The 24,426-nt window shown below is 42.9% G+C and overlaps 2 protein-coding genes across 8 annotated transcripts in view; one reads left to right on the forward strand and one right to left on the reverse strand.

The window, feature by feature from the left end:
• STYK1 (serine/threonine/tyrosine kinase 1) lies at positions 1–24,413 on the reverse strand. 7 transcript variants are annotated; one of them, XM_080391637.1, is made up of 13 exons: positions 23,440–24,413; positions 22,188–22,266; positions 18,675–21,709; positions 17,592–18,126; positions 9,856–9,960; positions 8,803–8,946; positions 7,590–7,838; positions 7,084–7,265; positions 5,373–5,456; positions 4,923–5,131; positions 4,642–4,682; positions 3,613–3,709; positions 1–2,910 (listed from the first exon to the last, which is right to left on the reverse strand). In XM_080391637.1, exons 5-13 carry the CDS (start codon positions 9,920–9,922, stop codon positions 2,706–2,708), a joined length of 1,278 nt encoding a protein of 425 aa, XP_080247763.1. In that variant the 5' UTR covers positions 9,923–9,960; positions 17,592–18,126; positions 18,675–21,709; positions 22,188–22,266; positions 23,440–24,413; the 3' UTR covers positions 1–2,705. The 7 variants fall into 7 exon arrangements, with proteins under 7 accessions (XP_080247763.1, XP_080247767.1, XP_080247764.1 ...); XM_080391641.1 differs by lacking the exon at positions 18,675–21,709 and having other exon boundaries at positions 17,592–17,986; XM_080391638.1 differs by lacking the exon at positions 18,675–21,709.
• Positions 23,982–24,426, forward strand: part of SYCE3 (synaptonemal complex central element protein 3) — a gene marked incomplete at its 5' end in the record, with an annotated part of 6,088 nt that continues 5,643 nt past the window's right edge. The window contains one exon of the mRNA XM_080391681.1: positions 23,982–24,017. The remainder of the gene's footprint in view (positions 24,018–24,426) is intronic.

Here is a 24,426-nt window from a genome sequence, read left to right on the forward strand (position 1 = left end):
TGAACAAGCAAAAAACCCACTTTTTTTGATTAAAGAGACATACTCCTCTTCCAGGCAGACACTGAAAACATACAGGTGCATTTCCACTGGGACTTCAGCCCCTCAGCTGTCCTAGGGCAAGTCTTAGCAGATGCACTACCAATTTTTCTGCACAGCCAGAGCCTGCTCATAACCTGAATAGTCAAATCACGTGCACTCACCTAAATCACCAAGTGCAACAACCCTAGTCACCGAAATCTGTAGTGGAAACAAGACTGGAACTCAAATGAACACGTATCCACTGATCCATGCATGGCGTATGAATGGCTTACAAGAAAAGTACATACATTAACTTTCTCACATTATTATTTTAAGCTGAATCTTGAGCTCATATTGAGCAGCTCACTGGGCAAAAGTTCACCTCTTCCATATGATTACCAAAGTTATGTGTGTTGTTATTATGTAAGTCCTTGAAGTATCTCTGTTGTCATCACAGTATTCACAAAATGCCACATACTGGCACACTTGTCATCGGGTAACTCAGAAGTGCATGTCCAATACCCAGATCCTCGCTGTGGAAGTCATACAGCAAAGGTGTCACCACAGTGACAGGCTATAGTATATTCTCGCCATAATCACACAACAATGTCACTATGCATGTTTATTTTCATCATATGTTGTTTTTACTGTAGATCAGCCTTTCTTATTTGGTGTACTCTTAATATTTCCATACTGTTTTCACAGTAGCTGTTGTAACGATGGACAGATGTCCCCAAAAAACCCCAAAATAATTAACTCAGCAATTAGCAACTCAAAAGAGAAGCACATGAACAAATGACCTGCTCTGCTCAAAGGAATGATTGGTTAAGGCCCATCCCTCAGAAATTCAGGTCTGTAAGAACTTTTTCCTAAGACAAGCATGGCATGGTATGACTTTTGTCTTGGAGTACTGACTTGATCCCATAGCTACTACAGGGAAGGAACACTCTACATGAAGATGTATTACATTAATGTAACAACTTCTGCATCCACAGATATGCACGGATTGTTTAGTTTTTCTTTTAAATACAGTACCCATTCACCCGTGGGAAGTTGAGTATAAAGCACTGGAGAAATCCCAGGTATTTATTGAACACTTAAAAGACAAGAACACAACTGTCTTGAACAGGACCTTAGTGAACGGACAGAAAACTATCCATTTGTATTACCTACTCCGTACACTTTTTCCTACAGGGCTGTGCCCCACAGCATATTCCCAAGGTCGTCTCCTCCTTTGAATACCCAACTGATACAATTTCTTGGAACAGAAAGGATGGGGAGAGACTTCCAGAAACCTCCTTGTGTTGGGCTGACCCTAGCAGGATGTCAGGTGCCCACCCAGCCACTCTATGACTCCTCCTCCCCAACTGGACAGGGGAGAGAAAATATGACAAAAGGCTCGTGGGTCGGGATAGGGAGAGGGGGAGCACTCTGCAATTACCATCACAGCAAAACAGACTCAACTTGGGGAAAGTAACTGATCACCAACCAAAATCAGAGTGGGATAATGAGATATAAACACAAACCTTACACCACCTTCCCCCACCGCTACCTTCTTCCCAGGCACAGCTTCACTCTCTACTTTCTCTACCTCCTCCACTCCAGCAGCACAGAGGGATGGGGAACGGGGGTTACAGTCAGTTCATCACATTAGTTCTGCTGCTCCTTCCTCCTCACACTCTTCCCCTGCTCCAGTGTGGCCTCCACAAACTTGTCCAAAGTGGCTTCTTCCCACAGGCTGCAGTTCTTCACAAACTGCTTTAGCATGGGTCCTTTCCACAGTGTGCAGTCCTTCAGCAGCAGACTGCTCCAGCACGAGTCCCCATGGGGTCACAAGTCCTGTCAGCAAACCTGCTCCAGCCTGGGCTTCTCTCTCTCCATGGGGCCACAGGTCCTGCCAGGAGCCCTCTTGGCCCAGGGCTTCCCACAGGGTCACAGCTTCCTTTGGCCATATCCCCCTGCTCCATCATGAAGTCCTCCAGGGGCTGCAGGTGGATACCTGCTCCATCATTAACTTCCATGGGTTGCAGGGGCACAGCCTGCCTCACCGTGGGCTTCACCATGGGCTTCACCATGGGCTGCTGGGGAATCACTGCTCCAGCACTTGCAGCACCTCCAACCCCTCCTTCTTCACTGACCTGGGTGTCTGCAGGGCTGTTTCTCTCACATACTCTCATGTCTCTCTTCTGGCTGCTGTTGTGCAGTATTTCTTACCATTTCTTAAATTTGTTACCACAGAGGTGCTACCACTGTTGCTGATGGGCTCAGCTTTGGCCAGTGGCAGGTCCATCTTGGAGCTGGCTGGCACTGGTTCTATTGGACATGAGGGAAGCTTTCCACATCTTCTCACAGAAGCCACCCCTGTAGCCCCCCAGCTACAAAAACTTTGCCACGCAAACCCAACACATTCCTTTAACTCAAGCTTCTCATGACATTTTCTACAGCTTCCTAAATCCACTTTGTTTCCAAATGACCAATGGCAGAATTACATCAACAGGTTGATTTAATAATAATAATGATGATAATAGTTTGTTGTTTCTGGCATGGAGGAGAGATCTGATATATATTTAACGTGTTTGAAAAACAAAGGGATCCCTCCCAACATATACACCTCATTCTGAACTTGCAAAGCATCTAGGAAGGGCAAACTTGGAGACTTCTCATTTACCAATATGTGAAAGGGTCCTTCAGAGTATAGTGTATTCCCTCACTAGACTGTACACATCAACACCAGCAACATCAGCATACAGTTCAGGCACCACTAGCTCAGGCACCTGCAGTACTGCACAGCCATTGCTGGTCTTTATAGCTGTTTGTAGGGACCAGATCAGGTCTGCTGGAGAAGGCCGTTTGGTTGCATTCCACTGCCAGCAGGACTTCATGATGTTGTACCTGTAAGATGGAGAAGTAGTAAAGCACTGAGAACGAGAAGCCCCAAACAAGCAAAGTTTTACTACAGTCAAGTCATCTCACATTTAAGACGTCTAGAGACCTCCTCTTTTTCTGCTTCATATAAAGTTCTTTCAATGGCCCTTTGAAATTTGCAACCACATAATAATGTGTGGGGACAAAGGCATGCACTTGTTTGCCAGGATGTCAACTGTGAGCCAGTACGGGAAACGGGAAAAAGATTATTTGGTATTCCCTTCTGAAACAGCATGTGGAAGAAGCCTCTGAATATTAAAAGAAATTACGTCTTCACAAAAGGGCATATAACGCCTTAGATCTTCCCCGTGAATGCTTTGTGTATTTCGGGGAGAATCCTGCAACTTAGAAGATAAAGGCTACTCCAGAATATTCCTGCCTCTTGCAGGGAAGCAGCGGAGCAACAAAATGCAAGGGCAGAAAAGGAAACAGAGAAAAAGCTGTTTCCAAAAGCAGGAAAGAAAGGTTCTGGCAATCAAGGTTTCATGCAGCAGAATCCAGTGAGGAGATGCGGCAGATATGTGAGAACAAGTCTCCACAGCTAACAGGTTACTGTTTTGTATAATCTAGGCTTAAGAGACTTCCTGTAAGATCTAGTTTTCTATGTCCCACTTCCATTTGGCTCTGCAAGATCTCAAGTTCCAATTGTCCATAAAGCAAAAGTCTTACATGGCTTTCTGGCAGCTTGATGGCTGCCTCATAATGTTCTGCCTCTGCAGGTATGATAAAATGTCAGAAGGTGGCACTTCAGGATATGGTGGAGCACCTGGAAGGGCAAAAGGAGTAACAGTAGAAAAAATATAAGGTAATGGCTGCAGATAGAAGTTTCTGTGTAAGAATGTCTTCATTCCCTACCAAAATCCATCGTTTTCTGTCCTGGTTTCAGCTGGGATAGAGTTAAGTTTCTTCTTAGCAGCTGATGATGCATTGCTGTGTCTTGGATTCAGTGTGAGAACAATGTTGATAGCACACTGATGTTTTCAGTTGTTGCTAAGTAATGTTTATAGTAAGTCTAGGACTTTTCAGTTTCTCAGGCCTTGACAGCGAGCAGGCTGGAGGGGCACGGGAAACTGTGAGGGGACACAGCCAGCACAGCTGACCTGAACTCACCAAAGGGGCATTCCATAGCACAGGATATCGTACTCAGTGCATAAACCAGGGGGAGCTGGCCGGGGCCTGTTGATCACTTCTTGGGGGCTGGCTGGGCATCAGTCATCAGGTGGTAAGCAACTGCATTGTGCATCAACTGTTTTTTTTCTCCCTTCCCTTTGGATTTTATTCCTCTCCCCTTCTCCCTCCTTTCCATTATAACTACTGTTGTTGTTATTATTATTGTCGTTGCTATTGTTATCATTATTATTGTTGTTTTGGGTATTTTTTCTCCTATCTTATTTCAATTATTAAATTGTTCTTATCTCAGCCCCCGAGTTTTCCATTCAATTCTCCTCCCCATCCCTCGGGGAGGCGGGGAGTTACCAAGCAGCCACATGGTACTCCGTTTCTGGCTGGGGTTAAACCATGACTACTGCAATTCACACTGACAGAAAGTCTAAAAGGAATTGTCACAACTTTGCAAGTTAGGAAAGACAGGATGCTTATTTAAATAGCCCAATTTTACATTCTAAAATTTGAGATTTTAGGTCTTGTTAATTTGCTGCTTCCTCACATATTTTTTTTATTATATTTAAATCTTCTTACCTAATGTAATCATTTCATACAGTAGAATTCCAAAAGACCATCTGCAATAAAAGAAAAAAAAATCAGTGTTGTTTCTATTCTACCCATCTATCTATCTGAAATACATACAAAAAACGAGGCATGACCTGCAGAAAGGAGAAGTATGAGCTATGAAGTGGAGCATTCCGCTGAGACTAGATATGCCTTACTGTGAACTTCAGGACATGAAATGATACATAAAGGAGTGAAAGAGATAGGCCTGGAAGACAGACGGAACTTCAAGTCCAAAAATTAAATCATACATGTCTGCCTTGATACTGAGGGGTTTCTTCAGGAGCCGCTCTGGTGCCTGCCACTTGACTGGCACAATCTGTGTGACTGAGTTGGCACCATATGTGTGAGCTTCATAGGCTAGACCCAAACTACAGAGCTTAGCAGTGAAGTTGTGATGAAGGAGGACATTCCTGGCAGCAACGTCACCATGGAACAACTTCTTCTGTTCAAGGTAAGCCTGGAAAGTTGGAAAAGAAAGAGACCATGATCATTTTAAAAGGAATTTTAATTGATACAAATATTCAGTTAGTTTATGCCTGTCTTCCACACTGTGGAATACAGGTGTATGCTCACCAAAATAATGCAAACATATTTGGCTCGGTTTTAACAAAGCACATACTCAGCGCTTAGGCCACCGAGCAGACTTGTGTTGCAATCAAGCAAGAAGAAAAAAATGCAGCAAATGTGAGCAGATTTACCAGAGCTGCCGCAACCTGCTGTCCAACTTCGTACACTTGCCTCTCAGTAAGGTCACAGGGGATACCGTCCATTGTCACTACATCCTAGAGACAAAAGAGCAGATCTTGGTTGAAACAAATGCCATAGCTGTAAGGTACTGGGGAATGTTTTTTTCTAATCTAATAAAATGAGTACTATCTAATCTCATGCTCCCCCAGCATAAGATTACAACTGGTCATAAAATGACTGAAATATAAGGGTACACAGATGGGTGATGTTGACAGATGTATGGTGGGCCAGGTAAGACAAATACATTAGAGACAACTGGTGGGTAAATTGAAGGGTGGAGAAGAGATTAACAGGTTAGAAATGGGCAGAATGACAGCTCAGAATGACAATCCATACAGGTGAATGAAAGATACATTATAAATCAGAATGATGAGTAGAAAAGCACATTTACAACATACAAATTGTTATCTGGTATGAGACTAACCGTTCATCTCTCTTACTTCCCTGCCTGTAACAGCAACTCTAGCTAGATGCCCAGATGACAGAAAGAATAAGGTAAGCACAGAATGCTTTTCCTGTGTTGTTTTCCAGACCCAAATTATTTTCAATTTAAGGACTTCCTGAGATGGTTATGGTTTCCAAATGTTCAGTAACCTTTGAACGGTTATGTCCCATGAATGTATTCATTCTTGTTTTGTACTCATGTAAAGTTTCAGTACCTGAAGCAGTCAGTGGCAAGGAATTCCATTAGTCATCTCCCCACTTCATGAAGAGCCACTTCCATTTGTTTGTTTTGAACACTACACTTACTAGAGCTCTTTTTGCTATCACCTCAACCTTCTGCTGGACAAGACAGCAAGCAATCTCTCTGTATTTAGTGTTCCAGGTGTAGGAGAATCATGGATTTATATAGTGACACGGCAGAGTTCTGTTTCTATGTCATTCTTACTAATGCCTAATATTTGAAGTTAACATTTTTCATCAGACTGTGTATTTTCAGTCAGACCCATGACTCCTCATCAACAATGGCCAGATATGAGGCCATCCTTACATATGTGAAGCTAACATGGCTTTTCTACATGTGTATCATTTCATTTTTAACTGTGCTGAATTTCATCTATTCTTTTTATTGGCCAGTCTCTCAATCTTAGAAGATCCTTCTGCAATTCCTCAGGGTCAGCCCTTGCCTTTACTGGCTGGAATCACTGGCAGCCATCATCACCACAGTCATCCCATTTTCTAGGTTATTGATACATGCAAAGAACAGCACAAGGTCCTAGTATCAACCTTTCACTCATGCCCTGTTTCCTGTCTTTTAATCAATTAGTTATCATTCAATGACCTTCTCCCTGGTGTTGTTACTGCTTTCCTTTCTTAAAAGCATCTGGAGTGAGACATTATTTAAAAAATTTTAGAAATTCAGCTTAATTGTAGCAACTGTCACTTTTATTCCAGCTACACCCTTCAAGAACTCCAGCTGTTTGCAAAGTAGTACTTAGCTTTACAAAAGTATGTCAGCTTCTCCAAATTGTATCATATCAATTGAGATATCCACTAATTCTATTCCAGTTTAAACATGCAGAACTTCTTTGGGGGATGGAAATAGATTAGAATGATAAACAGGGATGCATGGAGAGATGAAAAGAATAATCTATGACTTATGGATAGGTATGTACCTAAGGAATTTAAGAAGATATTTTATTATCACTTCTTTTGACTCACCTTCCGACATGTCCATAGAAATGTCAACAGGTCACCAAGAGACACATCCTCCATGATCATATAAAGTGGGAGCTGGTTGACACAGCATCCAACCAATTCAACGAGGTTCTCATGATGGCCAAGATTTTGATGGAATTTAATCCTTCCCAGGAAATCCTTTACTTTCTGGGGACTAGCCAGCTCTGAAAGAACAAAAAAAAAAACCCAAAAAACCAAACAAACAAAAAAACCTGCACTCCATCCACCCCACCCCCTGAAAAAACCCTCAAAACAACAAAACACACACACAAAATGGATGCTGCAAAGAACAGGGTGAGCAGCTTAAAATCAACATGAGCAATCTTCTTTAGTCCTACCAAGACACTCCCACCAAACACCACTCTGACTAGCTAATATAATACTGAACACAGCTTGTTCTTGTCCAGTAATGACTGCAAAGTTCTGCCCAGCATCATGTCTTTGATACAGAGATCTGTACCGAAGTGGATCCTGACCATGGGCCTTACCTTCTAAGGCTTTCAAGACTACAGTCCTAGTCTTCCCAGGGCTCCCAGTTTCCAGTTGTGCTCTGTAGATACTCCCATAGCAGCCATGCTTTATCAGCTGCAAGGTGCCTGGTAAGAGTTTCTCTCGTGGTATCTCCAGTTCTTTCAGAGTCAAGGATGCAGAATTTAGCAGGCCCTCCACAGATGTCTCAGTCAGCTGGATGTAATGGTTCTCTGTGGAGCTGGATTCCTCATGATTCTTGTCATTCACTGACATAAGCAAATACATATGATGCGTAAAAACAGACAGCTGAACTCTTGCAGTAGATGGCAATGCCCATCATCCTATCCTCTTTCATTTTTGTTCCATACTGGTTTGGAAATCAGAATAAAGTAAGGAACTGCTATTGTATCTTACTTAACCTGCTCCTTGAAGAGGAGAAGGAGCTTATCTCCCCCTCAATTGGATGAAAAGGCAGAATGAGTCTAGAAATCTCTACTGTATTAAACTATGTAAACTTTCTAGTTAAGACACATTTGTACTTGATTCCCATGTGCTGAAACAATGACCATTTTATTACCAGCTACTGGTTGTTATGAAAGCAACAGGGTGTTCCCACAAAGGCCTTATCTTTGTTCTCAATTATTTCCCTTAATATACGCTGAAGAGACCTTTTCCTCTGCAAAACTAAAATCAGCTCAGAACTGGATTTTCATTTCCACACAGCAACATGTATCTGCGGCACCAACAAACCTTTCCCTACCCCCTCACCAGTCCCTGCTCTATTTCCTGTTGTCTCCATAGGAAGTGGGAGACAGCAGCTTAAAATTAAATTTCTTAAAATACAGTATAGAAAATGGATTAACAGGTGTGATCTACATCAAAATGACTGTCATTCATAATTACTCCGGTGAAACTCTCCTTACAGAAGCCTCTAAAAGGCTGTTACATAAACACACTCTGCAGCTCTCAGGCGACGTTACCACACTATGTTAAACAGCATATATGGTACGTTGCTTTAGGCTTTCTGAGATCCATCTATACTACAGCTTTCAGTACTACTACTGCAAGTGGTTCCCAGTTTTTCTAACATTGACTGGATTGCTGAATACCACTCTGGCTCTTCATAAATGCTACTGTCTAACAATAGCATTGCTCAAGCAACAGGGAAATGGGATTGTTCTGGCTACTGAAACTAACACTCTTTTCTCTGGTTGAAAAATATTTTTTTACCTTGGTGTCCAGACGATGATGATTGCTCCTGCTTTGCTCGCAAGCCTCGACAGTGGAGCCAAAGGATCACAGTTAGCACAATGACAAAAAAACCCACAAGGAGAACTGGAACAACAATCACTTCAGTCTGATATTCACGCAGAACTGTCAGCAGAAAAACAAAATATGAAACCAAGGAAGACACAGCACTGCCTCATGCACATTGTTTCTGTATAGCAAAGTAGTAATAACCCATTTCAGTAACTTTCAACCCCAAAAACATGTGTATCTATCCTCCACTCCTTGGAATAGCAACTGAACACTGTCAGTGCTGCCACTCTATTTTTCAAAGGTGCTGAGTATCTAAACTACTTGAAATCACTGGGACTCTGAAACCTAAGGTCACTTATTCAAGATGCCTTAACACAGACACTAGGAATTGTAGCCATGTGCAAGTACCATCCACCAGTGAAATAGAACTGGCCCTGGCAGAGGGACAGCAGGGAGCTGGGAAGGGCTGGATATTGCTATGCCATCACAAATACACATGCAATTACAGCTTCAGCTCCTTCTATTAAAATTACATGGAGCATTTTAAAGAGAACAGGGCGTGGTCACCTGGTTTGGAACTTGACCAGAAGACATTGCAATTAACAAGGATGTTGCAGGCAACTAACTCTCTTATGTCCCCAGATTTGGAAGTAGTGCTATGTTTGTGTAGGCCAAGACCACGTTTCAGTTCCCGAAGATGACAGAAAGTCATGAAATCAAAATCTCACAAGAGTCGTCCTTAGGGAAGCTGCAGGGAATCTTTAATGACTATATGATGTCTCATTCAAAGCAGAAATACTCTAAAATGACTAAAATTATGTGAGATGAATCCCACCACAAAGGCTGCATCCCCTTAAAAATTTCTCCCCCGAGACACAACGCAGGGAAAGCTCAGTCAAATCCTTCTGTGTGGGCTGGGATGCAGGTGGAGGAGGGGAAAGGGCTTGGCCCACTTTTTAGTAAAGCTGGACTTCCTGCTCAGCATGTGAAAGCTTATTACTTAAAGGAATCTGTGAATCTTACCACACAGCTTGTCATTGCTGTTGCATTCCAGTAGCATGCGTGTGAATCTTTTTACATCCCCTGCCATGTTCAATTACAAGCAAGTGGGTCTCCAACCTCTGTCTTCTGCACAGACACAAAGAATATTAATGGAATTTATTAGGAGAAAGGATGATTTATGGAACAACAAGCGAGCTTTCTACCCCTTACAATCAGTGGCTGTGTGATGAAGCAGCACTGGGACTTTGATGTTTAGAGAATGACGGAGGACATCCACTATCAAATCCTATGAATGGTAGACTGCATGACCAGAGAGAATTTAAGATTAAGATTGTTCTGCAGTGCTTCACAAGCAAACAGGTACCCTTAGGCCTACAAGCTGGTATACGCACAAAAATTCATAGTCATGAACTTAATTGTATTTAAAGAATAGCCAATACTTCTCGCTAACACACTTAGATGCCAGAATGGCTCAGCCTTTTACCTTCTATAACATATGTCCATAAGAAATGAACAGATCAGCAGCACGTATATAAAACTTGTCTGTCATTCTTGCCCACAGCCCCAGCCACAACTCATACTACTGCTTCACAAAGACAAGGAGAAATAAAGTCTTGTCATCAGGGCTCTCTGGTACCTTAACACTTACAGGTCTGTAACTAATCTGAAATACAATGTCTGGAATTCTTATGCATTTGTAGTTGAAAACCCAGAGTCTGTGCAAGCATGTACCTTTCCAGCTGTAATTTCAGCTATCACTAATCCCTTGGCATGTGCAATCATACACCTACAAAACCTTCTGGTTGTGTAAGTGCATTTGTCATGTGTTCAACCCTGCTCAGACAGGGCTAGATTCACCAGTGTGTGCAGGACTGCAGATGAGCGGCAGGCCTCCCAAAACACATCCCTGATGTAGAATTCCAGCTGTTATACATTACAGGGGGAGAACACATCAGCATTTTAGAAAATGCCCCACTGCTACACTAAGTATACTATCCTTACTGAGGACTGAAGTTATAAAATAGGAATAGGCTCTGTGGTGCTGCATTGCTTTACACCAGCAGAGGCCCAGGATTACTATTTCTAAATTACTAAAATCAATGTGCCGAATAGTGATGGCTGACAGAAAGGCAAGGCATGTACATTTAGCCACTGTTTCTTTCACACATTGCCAAAAATTTAAGACTCAACAGCTTCACAGTGTTATCTAGAACATTTTATAGGCATTGGGACTCTTATCCTCTAAGTACTTACTTTATTTTCAGCTATGAATTTCAAGGCAATTAACCACAATGGCAAATGTTAATAATATGGCATTCTTACTGATATTAATATGGTTTTACAGAAGTTGGTGATGCATGAAACATTAAACAGAGTTTGTACTCATGCTTAAAATTAAAAGGTGAAATTATGCTTTACCAGTTGCACAACAGAGAAAGCAGAAATAGGAAAATGGAATATATCTGCACTTTCAGGTATCACAAAAGGTCTGTTTCATTTTTTATTTCCTTTGATTCTTAATATGCTAGTAAATTCACCTGGTTTCAGGGTGTGGCTACAACATGAATCCAGTCAAAGGAACAATAACAGTAATAACACCAGGCTTTTCAGGTGCACTCTGAAAGCAAGCACACTAAGTCAACCCACCTTGGCTGTAACATACACGGACTTACACACAAATACACAGGTATCACCGTAAAAGGATCAGTCCTAACTTCTTTCACTCTCAGATACACACAGGTATGAAAGACACATACGAACAAACATGACAGAATCACAGGAAAACAGACTTTAGGATCATTAGCCAGCAATCACGTTGTATAATCCGAGTTATAAACAGTCCAAGCTCCACCTTAATACTAGCTAATGGCTTTGCTTTGTACAGCTGCTCACTAGAAATACACACATACATTTAAACCATGTGCATGCACAGGCACATGTAAGCACATGCATACCAACTTGTACTTACACAGAAACATACTTTACTGTCACAAAGATCCATGGAAAAAGCTTTGACACAGCAACCGTGTCTACACTGGTCCCCCGTCCGTAAAAAAAGATTCCTACCTACTCCCTCACGCACCTCCCATCAGTGATGCTGGTGGGTGGCACCCATGTTTTCTAACCATACTCGGGGCAAAATTATGGGATCCAGAAACAAAAACACTGGCAGTCTCATTTGTTGCTGCTGTTTACGGAGTTGCACAGGTGCTACCACTGGAAAAGTTGGATCAGACAAGTCACTTTACACTCTATGTGTTTATCCTCTTGCAAAACTTAGGAAGCAGGAAAAGAAGTTGCACTTAATAAGGTAATTCTGAAGTGCTACTTTCCAGGCCGGGACCAAATGACTTAGCTCTTTCTGGAGCTTACTTGTCTAACAGTAACATTGTTGCAGTTCCTACATTTCCACCCTCACAAGAAGAGTGGTAACTCAGAAATCCACAGATCTCATGTTATTACCTTTAATATATATTTTTGGCAGCGTAACAGTAGGGAACATATGGAGGTTATGTAGAACTAACACCTTCAATGTACAGATGCATACTCACCACACAGCAGAAAGCATACTGGCAGTGCTCAGCCACTTGTTTTATTATATGAAGACAGTTTACCAGTACCAAGATAGGATAAGGGGAACAAAAATAACCTTAAGAGGTTCAAAACCTGTACCTCACCAGCATTCTGATTTTCCTTGTCTGGGTGTTTTGTTGTACCAAGACCAGATCATGAGCACAGAACATATCCTGTATTACTTCCATTTAGAATTTGCATTAGATAATTTGTGCAATCGCAAGTAAATGTTAGCTTAGTTATTCCACTGGTTTTTCATTACACTTTTACATACACTGAAGTCCACTCACTGAAATTAATTTCTCTTTACTGTTTACTTTCAAAAACATATTTGCTTCAACAGTCTGCTCTCCTTGCCTGTGCCTGTCTAATTATTCAGATTATTCTGATCTTTTCCTCATTCAGTTGAAACTCATTGTTTCCATTGTTTACACAAACCCTGGAACTTTCCTTTTTCTCTTAGACATGCATCTTTTTTTCATCTACTGTGCAGCACATCAATGTGACTTAACACCTTATTTAAGTAAACTAGTTGGCAGGGCAATACAAAAATCAAAGACAATAGGTAATGACCACAGTACTAGGCCACTCTTCCTTCAGAATGCCAAGGCTGATATGTTCCTGCTCAGTTTCAGACTTCAAAGCCTTCCTGAAAGACACCTTCCCTTTGATGACAGTGACCAGAAAGCCAATGAACTTTTCTAAAACAAAGCTTCCCAAAACAATGGACTAAATGGGAGCAACAAGAGGCTGTAAAGGTCTTTGTAAATGAGTTTTCACTGAAAAGGTATTTGTTCCACTGATCAGAGCTCTGGAGGGAACAAGGTTTCCACTAGACAGAATTGGAGACATGGGAGGTTTTGCTGGGGCAGGGGGAAATGAATGTGGATCAACGCAGATACACTGGCCTAGAGGACAATGCTCAATGAATTACTACCAACAACGTTCAGATAGTACACAGTTCCAAGCAGTTTGCAACAACAACAGCAGTCAGGCCTTTCTTTGGCAAATACCTGAATCCAAAGCCCCATGTCCAAGCTAAATATACAACGAAGACCATGGTATCTGGAAATAGCAGAAGTGGCTGCTCTTACACAATGAGGTGCAAGGCAAAACCTTAGCAGAAGCTAACCTACACTCAACAGCATTTACAGCCTGCTACCAGCAGACTATTTGGTGAACTGTGCATGGCGCAGCAGTTTCACAGCCTGATGACAGTGCCAGGTTAATTAGCCCCATATCTGCCCTATGCTGATAACGCTTCTCTGTGCATGCTTGCCAACAGCATGAACACTGGGGGAGAAGGTGGTGTTTTGTTTTCAGCCATGTTTGTTTGCCAAGCTGTTCTGCTGCCCTGGCAATTTATACAAAGCACAGAGGGCAACACAGTGACAGGAATAAGCAGCTAAAATATGGCAGTTGTGGGGGCTGCTTAAACCAGTTCAGGATGCCTCAATGATGAATGTGAATATGGTTTTGCAAATGCAGCTGATTTGGCACCAATGCCAAAAAAGGGACTATCTGTTTTCTCTCTGCTCTCTTCCCAATCCTTGTTTTGCTCCCTGCTGTGCAGTTGATCACACAGTAAACTGATTCAAACCACTAACCTAGCAGGAAAAAATCACTGTTCTTTTCCTATAGTGATTTCCTGCCGTTTTAGTGAGTGGCATTAGTTCACCAAGCAATTCAACAAGTGCCAGCGCAGGCTCGAGGAAGTGCCAGGAGGACACATCCAGAACCAGGAACAGGGAAAACGGATTTCCTGCCACCCAGGGTGGTGAACAGCTACCTCGTCTAAACTGTATTGTGAAACCATTCCCTGTGTCAGCACAAATCCACAGGCACTATGTGACAGCATAAGCCCTACTATGATTTTTCCAGTTCCCTGTGATCCATTCCCACATGTATACTGATCCCTTAGCACTAGCACAAGCATTCACATGGCAATGAGGTAAACTGGATTGGGAAAGTGATCTGCCCTAAAATAACCAATCCTCTCTCGCTTTTTATGGACTTAAAACTTCTCATCAGGCTCAATTTATGCTATTTAAAGTGCCAGGACATAAAAGTCAGGAAGCCTGAGTGACAAACATTGTGGTGAAGAATGGAAAGAAAAAGAAATATAAAGTCTTACATGTCCATGCAATGAATATATGGGAACAGACAGCTTAAGAAAGAACTGCACACACAGAAACTGCCTGCTGCTTGCTCCCGCCATGTTCAGGAAAATAAGATGCTGTACATATTCACGGTAAATACACAGTTTTGCCAATGAATACGTTTGACTTGGGAACTAACATCAGTTCCCATCATCAGAGCAAATGAGTAAATCCTTGAGTACTGATTAGCTATTCTGTGTAAAGAAACAGCTTATTAAGTCCATTAAATATGATAAAAATAAAGACTAAGATTCATCTGGATCTTCATTGGACCTTTTAAACTGTGCTGTAAGCTGATACGGAAATAATGCAGTTATTTCTCCAGATTTCCTGGCCTGCATTAACTGCACACAACTTTATTATAAAAATATTCCTACAGGTGTTTTTCATGCACTAATTATAAGGACCAACTGCATTATGACTACAGGCATGTAAAGAACAGCTTAGTAATTACTTCAGTCCAGCATACTGCCTGACTGATAAAAGACAAAATAAATCCTTTAACCATGATGCCTTCTATTTAATTTCTTACAGTGGCGGAACCATACTCTCCAGCTTTTCCAGTCACTATTTCTGTACTGCTTTTATTATTCTCCTCCTCTTTTATATGACCTTTGAACATGGCCACCGTTCAAGGCTCAGGCAACCGTTACGCACAAGCACACTGCCTTGGCTGTGCAGTTGAAAGGGAGGGGATACCAAGGAATTGCAGGAACCATAATGGCAGTGAAATCACAATGTGTGGGCTCAGGACAGCAGAGCAGTTGTGGACATTGAATGTGAGAGAAGAGGGAGAAGAAAAGCATCATGGAAAAGCGAACAGTGAAACTGATTTCTTCCCCTGTAATGTCCACCATTTTAGTAAATGCAGCATCCAAACCAAATAATAAACATCCCACAGGCTTCAAGCCTAACAACTTGGTGACGTAAGAACATACTTCTGCAAAAAACTACGTATTTGTTAGACTACATATCCTGTCTCTTCTGCCTTCAGAAGACCTTAGTGACTATTTCCAATGGCCTGGCAGATCATGATATCTTTGCAAAGTTTCCCTGGCCCACTGAGTCATCTCATCCCTCACTATAAGGTGCCTGTGGGTTACCAAACAGCATCTCCAGCTGTGTAGAATGGGAAATTCTGACAGGTCAACCCAGGTTATAACATACCAAAGCCACCTCACTTCTGTCCTGAACAAGGATTACTGATAACACACTGTGGCTTGCTGTACTGTCTGTAATAATATCTCAGCTAGAAAGATTTGGTACTCTCAACTCGCTTTTGCAACAGCTGGTAGCTGCAACACCCTGCTAGAAAATGAAGTGTTTCAAAAAATCATGTACATTGACCCAAGATTTTCTTTTGGTCCAAAATTAGAAGCAGTACCTGAACATCAAACCTAGGCTAGCTGCTACTGAAGCATATTAAAGGAGTGAAAGAAAATGGGGCTGACTGCTTCTGAAGAGCTAGCCCATAGAGAAAACAGCAAATAATAAGGAGCCATGCTGCTATCTGAGCAGGTGAATTACTTCTGACAAACCTGGCTCCTTTTCAAGAGAGCAGAAAAACAGGCAGTCAGCAGATGCCAGTGCATTGAGAAATATGAATCAGGAGGACTCTGCACTGCTGTGCTTTTATGCTAACAATGTTTGTCCAAACTGGCACCATATCAGTGGAGATATGCAAGTTCTTATGGTGCTAAATTTTGCTTAAATTCAGATTCTCTCACAAAAATTAATTTATTTGTGCAGCATGAGGAAGTCTGAGTACTGAAGTGTGAAATGGTACAGAAACTGAATTGTGATTAAGACAAAAGTATTTTTTTCTAATGCAGACATGGTCTACTATAGTTTTTGAAAAAATAACATCTATCTTGATCACACTTGCCCTGAACTAAGGTCACATAAAGTAATCCCTCACAGGTAATCTGCCAAATAAAAGTTGAAATAATAAAAGGGAAAAAAAAAAAGGTGAGGAATACATTAACCTGAAGCCCTTTGTGAGCAGGCTGTTTGGAATATGAAAAATCTAGAGGCCAAACACAACAGCACATTCTTACCTATGACTTTTTATGTAATCAAAATCACACACTACTTTTTAAAATGCCAGCCATTCCGCCTCTTTCTTAAGAGATTACTTCTGATTTTGGTGGTGACTGCTATCACTAAGCCTTTATCAAACCTAGCACAAACTCAATACAGATTTTCTGAAAAGCTATGAAAAAACAAGCAGTGACAAGACATAAGAATTAAGGATTCTTTCAAAGCACCCTGTATACATGTAGCTCTTGTAAAAAACACTGTGTGATAAAAATACTGCATGATATCACATTGCTGCATTAATGGTTTAAGACACGGAACATGAATCTGCTTTAATAAATGCACAGCCACAAGGGAACTGAGCTGAAGCTGTGTACGTAAGTTTAGCTTCACAATTTCCCAACTTTTCCATGGGGTTTTGGTGCATTTAATACAGATCTTGTTTATAATCTAATCAGTAGCTCATGCACACACATATACACACAGATACATGCAAGCAGGTAAACACATAGAAAAATCTAGATATCTGCACCACTTTGGATTAGTTAGCTTCCTTACAATCAAGCAACAGGGGTGGAGGTCAAATGCTAATTAGTTCTGAATCCAGCCCTAGGCATGTATTACTTACCCAAACACCGAACATATTTACACACACATGCATAGCACTGCCCTGCATTGTTTCAGGGAACTGAGACTAATTTTATACGAAACTTATTTCCTTTGTTATTTTCTTCCTGATTACAATGTGTCTATAAGTTATTTAAAGCAACCTGTGCGTACAGGAGTTTGGGTTTTTTCCTCAAACCCCAATGCCATTATAATCACAGAAATTTATAAGTAATTTCAATACAAGCAGTAAGTACATGCACGTATGTATATACATAAATACACAGACATATAGACTTTACAGTATTTTTCTTTTTAAAAAAAACAAATACTTATTAGCTAATCTTAGCTAATCTTCCAGCAGTGTTTTCACTCGCTTACCTGAATTACACCACTTCTCTTTGCCCTGCGGTAGTCTTTTCCTGAAGCTTGCCTGCTGCCAGTTCCCAGTCTGTCTGAGGCCACTCCTGGCAACGCTGATGATTACACTGTGTGGTTGTAATTCTTATGGCTAAGTTCCTCCTCACTGATTTTCCTACCCCAGACCTGCCCAGCTTCAACTCCTTACTCCACAATGTCTTCTCACCTGTCTCCCCAGGGAGATCGCTTGAGTGTACGTCCAACAGAGAGCTGACAGGTAGGCACACACTTGTAAAACGGGTCTGCCTGGGTTCCGCGCAGCAGCTGCTCAGCCGGTGGATGACATAGACAGCAAGAGTCCTCGGGCAGGGACATGAAGTGTAATTTGAAAGGCAGGCAAACACAGATCAAGAGGGCTAGGGTAATGTAATAAACAGAAATCATATACTTCAGATTACAGGTTCATGTTTAGAAAAAATGGGTTCTTGGAACAGAAAAACTGTACAAAATCCCCATGACTCCAGACGCTGAAAAAGCTTTCTATCTGGAAGACAATCTGCAAATGAAGAGAGAAAAGATTAGTAATACCAAAACATGCTACAACAGACAGCAATGCAGGCTTTTTTAATATTCTGGCTCGCTCGTTTGTATCTCTCCTGCTTGGGTTATCTGTGCCAGCACTTTCCAGCCCTGCCACCAGCTTTCCCCTGACCTTTCGCGCCACCAGTCCAGTCTGGAGCTCCCACACCGCGCTGGCAATGACCCTCACTTACAAAACCCCTTCAAAAATCCATCCTGATCTTCCCAACCAGACCAGATAATATTCCTGAACTTGCCCTGTGACCTCTTCCTGCTTTGATGCCCTTGGGGTGACAGCTGTGCTCTGCTGGTGCGCTCAGTCCTCCATAGCTGTGTGGTGTAATCTTCACTGCACCTCAGCTCCTCAGCATTTTAGTTCTGGGGACCTTCTTCCCACCCAACCTGTGTACACAAGTCCCAGCTGTTGGCCTGCCCCCCCCCCCCCCAGTCACTGAAAAATCATGTGTTACAGAGTTTCACATTCCTGACTCCTGGTTATATGAGTCTGTACAAGATTATTCTTACCTACTTCATACAGGTGAGAGGCAGTTGCATTACAAGAGGAAACAACATGAGACCTATTGTTGAGAGACACAGTTGGTTTCACAGTCGACACCACCACGCACGTGACTTTGGGAAGATGTAGAAGATGATATGATCTCTGCCAACCGTTTGAGCAAAACTCACCTACTCCTGGTTAACACCTCAGTGCTGCATATACTATGTTGTGGGAAATTTTAAGTGCAGTAGAGGCAATAGTTTTAGATACTGAAACACAGTAGTTAATTTAGCCATAAGAGAGAATGCATATCTATATATTTGTACACTAGTACATCCAAAACTTCTCTCTGGGTTTATTCTTTCAGCTGCCATTTACTGTCCGTGTGTGCAAAATAGTGAGAGACAGAAGTGGTTTTCCTCATTCCTTGATCTCCCTACAGAGACTAGCAGAAGTGGGCAAAATAGTATGAATGAAATAGCTCTGTGATGTGGACTTTCATCCCCTGAGACACCAGAAGAGACAACTTTTAGACTGAAAATTTTCTTGAGTTAGAAAGATCGCAACAGCTGCAGGGTGTAGGCTCAGACTCTGGTTTCAGCTTTCCTCTTACTCTGGTACTAACTTGCATTGACCCTCAGCGGTATTTTCTCCATGAAGGAGCAGAGGATCCGTCCTATACCCCACTCTCCATTAAAAAGTGGCTAAAATGTGAAGGATGGTTCCTCATTTAAACGGTTTTTTTACTGAAATGTGCTACTTTCCACAGGCACCACCCTCAAGAGCACCTGGGGGAACCTATTCAGATTCCTATTTAAAGATATGATAATTGGCAATATTCCTCCTTTTGCTCTTTCAAGTTTCTACAGCCCCAAACTGTAGAAGAAAGAGTAGGCACGGCAAAGGGTTAATATTCAAAGTATGCATATGCAAAAGCAGCAACTGCTGCAGCTTTTCGTTTCCCCAGTGAATGGCTCTGCTGTGCTCCCAGTCTGACTGGTTGGAGAAGGTATTTTAATGGTTCAGAGTTCAGGCCTCAGACCATATAATCTTCCTCACCGACCCACATGCCCCTCCCTCTGTTTAAGTTAAGGGACAGCAGTCATTTATTGTCACGTTTTGTCCTGTGAAAAACAATTTTTTCCTGCTGTGTTTTGTATTGTGTGCACATGCACAAAGAAAACACTGCCTGTTAACTGCCTCTGTCCTGTTTTTTCCTTAAACAAGTATGATTAGGCACACTGAAAGACATAGACTAGCAGCCTTATTAAGAAAAACATCCTCTTTATCTCCAAGACAGCTACAGCACACCCAGGAATCATCCAAACCACACACAGTTGCTCAGTAGCCTCAGGATGCATCTCTGGGACTAAGCTGCAATTCAACCACCAACCTTTCAGTCTTTGTCCTGTGTGCTAGGACTGTTAACAAGGGTGCGAATTTTGCAGTTCAGTTTCCAGAAGGTAAGCATACTCTGTCAGAGTAACTGCTGCTGGACCAGAAAAAGCAAGCTGAACCTGAAAGGATCCCCTTTTTAAATGTCACTGTGGTATTCACTTTGCCTGCAGTAATTTGGAGGCTGTAAGGTCTCTGACTTACTTTCACATCCTAATGTAAGATTTAAAACTGTGCCTTATAGCTGCAGACTGTGACTGTTCTTTTGGTCAACCTAAGCTCACAGAGGCTGAAAGGCTCAGTACCGGTTCTTTAGTTTCTTCAAGCCACCTATTCGTCACTGACTAGAGTAAGAATCAGAACAGATGATCTAGAAGTGAAAGAAAAATTCCCATCCTTATCCCAAGTCTGTTCTGCTTCATGAGCTTTGCTTCTCAAGATGGCAGTTCTTGTGACTTGAGAACAATTTATTTGCCTATTTAATACTTAGATTTTTCTTGAAAATGGTAGTTCTAATGTGATTTTCAGTTCTTCCCTGCAGTTTTTGTTATTTAAAATTTCCAAATTAACAAAGGCTAGGAGAGGGAGTATTATATAAAAAGAAATAAAGTAAAAAATCCCAACCAAACAAAAAAGCTTCTCCTTACAAAAATGAAATGAAATGAAGGATTATGCATCAACCTTCTTCAGTCAGTTAAAGGTCCAGAAATTTGCTAGCACTTCCTCTATGCAGGGTTAAGCACATCTAATGATAGGGTTTTTTTTCCCACTTTCCTGCCACATTAGACCTTATCATTCCCAACTTATTTTCTTAAGTCTAAATTGAAATTTCATTTGCACGGTTTCATGCAATCACTGGTCTGGTCATCACTCCTTTCTCAAACCAGATGCTCAGGAAAGATCCTGAAGGTTGGTTAGATGCTGTAAGCAGGCTACAGTACAGTTTCCCCCTTTGATTTCTTTGGGAGATTTTGCAGGCCCAGAAGCTGGGATTCATTGAGCACAGCTGAAAAACAAAGTGAAGGTCATAGTGCCCTAGGTTCTCTGTATAGTTAATACAAGGTCGTAAGAACTTCTGTAAAACAATTTAAGTACTAAAATCCTCTCTCTCTACACTGATGTCACAGGTACAAAGGGTGACCTAGCTCCTGATTTACATGTCTTGCTCAAACATCAAAAGTTATATGCCATACATTTGGGCTAAATTCTGTTGTCTTCCTCTTCTTGAAAGAAATAACTTCCCTGATTAGAAGCAATCTGGGTTGCCAAAATCAGTACCCAGGTCTCTCCCAGAACTCCAGGGCTGAGATGAACTCTTACACTGTAAATCAGGTGCAGCACGTATCACTCGCATTCAGTTCCACTCTGTCTAGTTCCTAAGTGCTTTTGTTCTCAGCAGCCAACCTCCTGAGCACAATATGTATGCATATTTTTTCCATTACTTTTACCTTTTCTCTTTCAGTTAATATATAAATTTCCTGCTTAAATTCCTGCTCTTTGCCACCGCATTTTTACACTGTTACATTTTCCAGTGGAAACCCAACAGCTCGTCTTGACAAAACCTAGAAGCTGGTGAACAGACCTCTAGTGACTTAAACAGCCAGTCTCAGAATGGAATAAATTGCAGGGATTCACACACAGGAGCAGCAAAGGAGCCAGCTATCCCCTGGAAAAGATGCCCATAGAGAACTCAGAAGAACTAGAAAGTACGTATCATCAAGAGCTGTAACACTGTTAAATGAAAACGCATTTAAGAACTATTCCATTTAATAATATAATTTTTACACCTGTAATTCACCCTCTAACACATTGCTATGTCCTAATTATAGTAGAGATGAATCACAAACAAACTAGGGCATGTTCAAACAGAAACAAAACATGCTCCTGTCTACCAGTCTGCTGCCAAGGGATTATAGTACATTTATTACTATGCAGTAGCAAGGTGGCTACTAAGCTGTTGGAATCACTTGCATAAACACATTATATTTGCTGCCCAGGTTTTCACAGAGTAATGAAGCACTATTAAAAAGCAACAGCACTAGACCAAAAATCAGCCTTTTAACCACATGACATACACACACGACAGCAGGGAAGCAGCACATGAGAGACAGCTTAAAGGCAAAGAATTTAGGAGCTGGGATTACCTAAGAAATGACTGTGCCACCTCAAACCAAGGATCCATCAGCCTAGTACTATACCTCAGACAGCTGGCAGTGAGAGTGCCTAAGGAAATGGAAGACTGTTAACAACATAAAATGATACTTCCCTTAATACTTACCCCAGCCTCTAGCATCCTGTGGTTCAAGGATGTGTCACCAAATACAAACTTCACTTACATACACCTCAAAGGATGTTTGCTTGACTACTTTTGAACTGCTGCAAAACTTCAGCAGTGTAGTGCTCTGTGATAAATTCTGCAGCATTCATTTAACTTTGGTGAATAAAAACTTCACTATGTTTTGAAGATGGATTGCCATCTTTAAACCAGCTACTTATTTGGCAGTGAAATGAGGGGTGATAGCATGAGATGAGTAAGCTTCACACATGATGAGAATACGAATATACTTGATCATTTAAAAATAGGACTAAGTTTGTGTTTGTACAGATGTAAAAGGAGAACAAGAGACAACCCAAACTGTTTAAGGTTTGGCTATTGATCTGGAATGGGACTTAAATTAAGTCACAAGCAATTCAGAGAAGAAACACTTGACAAACTTTGAGTCTTGCTGCTCAGTCTTCAGCAAACTCTTTGCCTACTGCTGGGAACGCTTTCTCCCAATTTTTTTTATTTTTTTTTTAAGGACAATCTTAGTATCACAGAACAGTTTGGGTTGGAAGGGACTTTCAAAGATGACCTAGTCCAACCCCCCTGCCACAGGCAGGGACACCTTCCACTAGATCAAGTTGCTCAAAGCCCCATCCAACCTGGCCTTGAACACTTCCAGGGATGGGGCATCCACAGCTTCTCGGGGCAACCTGCTCCAGTGCCTCACCACCCTCATCATAATGTATTCCTTGTATCTAACCTACACCTAGTCTCTTCTAGTTTGAAACTGCTGCCCCATGCCCAGTCAGTACAGGCCCTGGCCTGAGGTCTCCCTCCATCCCACAGGCGGGGAGATGGACCCCCAGAGAACAGCAGCAGAGGTACCACCCAACTTTCAAACTTCAGGCTCAAGCCTGTAACTTTTGAGTTACTTTCAGGACAGTTCCAGAAATGACAGGCCAGCTGGTGTGACCAGTCCTGCCACAGCGTCAACTGCCAGCAGCTGGCCTGACTTGGGCGGCAGCGCAGGAGGGTGAGGGGAGGCCCGCAGCGGGCTACCGTAAGGGGGCTATGCAGCCCGGGGGGCCGCGGGGACAGCCTGCGGGGCCGTAAGCGGGGAAGGGGGTTACCTCCTGTTGTCCAGCCTCCGGGGAAGGGCAACTACGGCACCGCGGCAGGCAGGGGACAAGGCGCTGCCCAGCAGGCCTGGCCTACCCCAGAGGCCTCGGGGGGGGGGGGGCTGGCCAGGCCGGCTGAGGGGCCTGCCGGGCCGCGGCTGGCTGCGGGTGCGCCGGAAGGAGGCGGGTGGCGGGACACGGCGCCGTGCCACAGTCCGGGCCCAGAGCCGGGGCGCGCCTCCCTGCCGCGGCGCCGGGGGCGAACCCGTGCCTTTCCCCTTGTCCGTCGGCCGCCTAGCTGCTCACCCAAGTGCTTGTTTTCGTGAAACACAGAATTAATCGAGTCCGTGAGCTCGGCAGCCGAGCGGCCAGCAGAGGACGGAGAGGGCAAGAACGGCGGGTTTTTGGTGTCCCGTTCCCGCCCGCTCCTGTCTCCCCACGCGCTGGCGGCGCCCCTCGAGCGCGGGGCGGGGCGGAGCGCCGGGCGGCGGCGGGAAAGGGGAGGGTGAGGCGCGGGAGGGGCCGCCTCACACCGGCCTCGGCGGCGGGGCGGGCGGAGGGCCCCCTCAGGGGGAGCGGGCTGCTCACAGGTGGGCGACGGCAGGCGGCGCTCCTCAGTCCTGTGGTAGAACAAGGACTTTGGGCTTTTCAGCGTCTCTGGGGTAAAGGGTTTGCCGGGACACAGTTGGGAAACCTGTGTGGCGAGACCCATGAACACCCAGCGCCTTGTTAAGGCTCGTCATCGCTTTAAAAACGCTGTAAAGCCGTTATAAACCGTTGCGTTCCTTCCACATCTATTGACAATAAAAACCGGAAAGCAGATACCCACCGAGTCTGAGAAATCATATCTATAAAAGCAACTGACAAAAGCTATGCCAGCGGTGTGATGGGTATAGTCACTCCAGGGAAGCTCTTCCGTCTCCTTCATAGTTCCATCCCAACCCTCTGGTTTTCAGAAAAGGAAATAAAAGGCAAACCTGTGCATCGCATTTTCAGTTA

Source organism: Falco punctatus (genome assembly GCF_963210335.1).
Source record: "Falco punctatus genome assembly, chromosome: 6".
Taxonomy (NCBI): domain Eukaryota; kingdom Metazoa; phylum Chordata; class Aves; order Falconiformes; family Falconidae; genus Falco; species Falco punctatus.

What these genes read in the sequence shown, in the direction of transcription:
- STYK1 (XM_080391639.1), bottom strand. Translation starts at nt 9,922, where the DNA reads ATGGCAGGGGATGTAAAAAGATTCACACGCATGCTACTGGAATGCAAC. An exon ending in CAGCAATGACAAGCTGTGTG is followed by an intron (nt 8,947 to 9,855) that starts GTAAGATTCACA and finishes TTCTGCTGACAG; the next exon opens with TTCTGCGTGAATATCAGACT. An exon ending in TCAAGCTGCCAGAAAGCCAT is followed by an intron (nt 2,911 to 3,612) that starts GTAAGACTTTTG and finishes TCCATCTTACAG; the next exon opens with GTACAACATCATGAAGTCCT.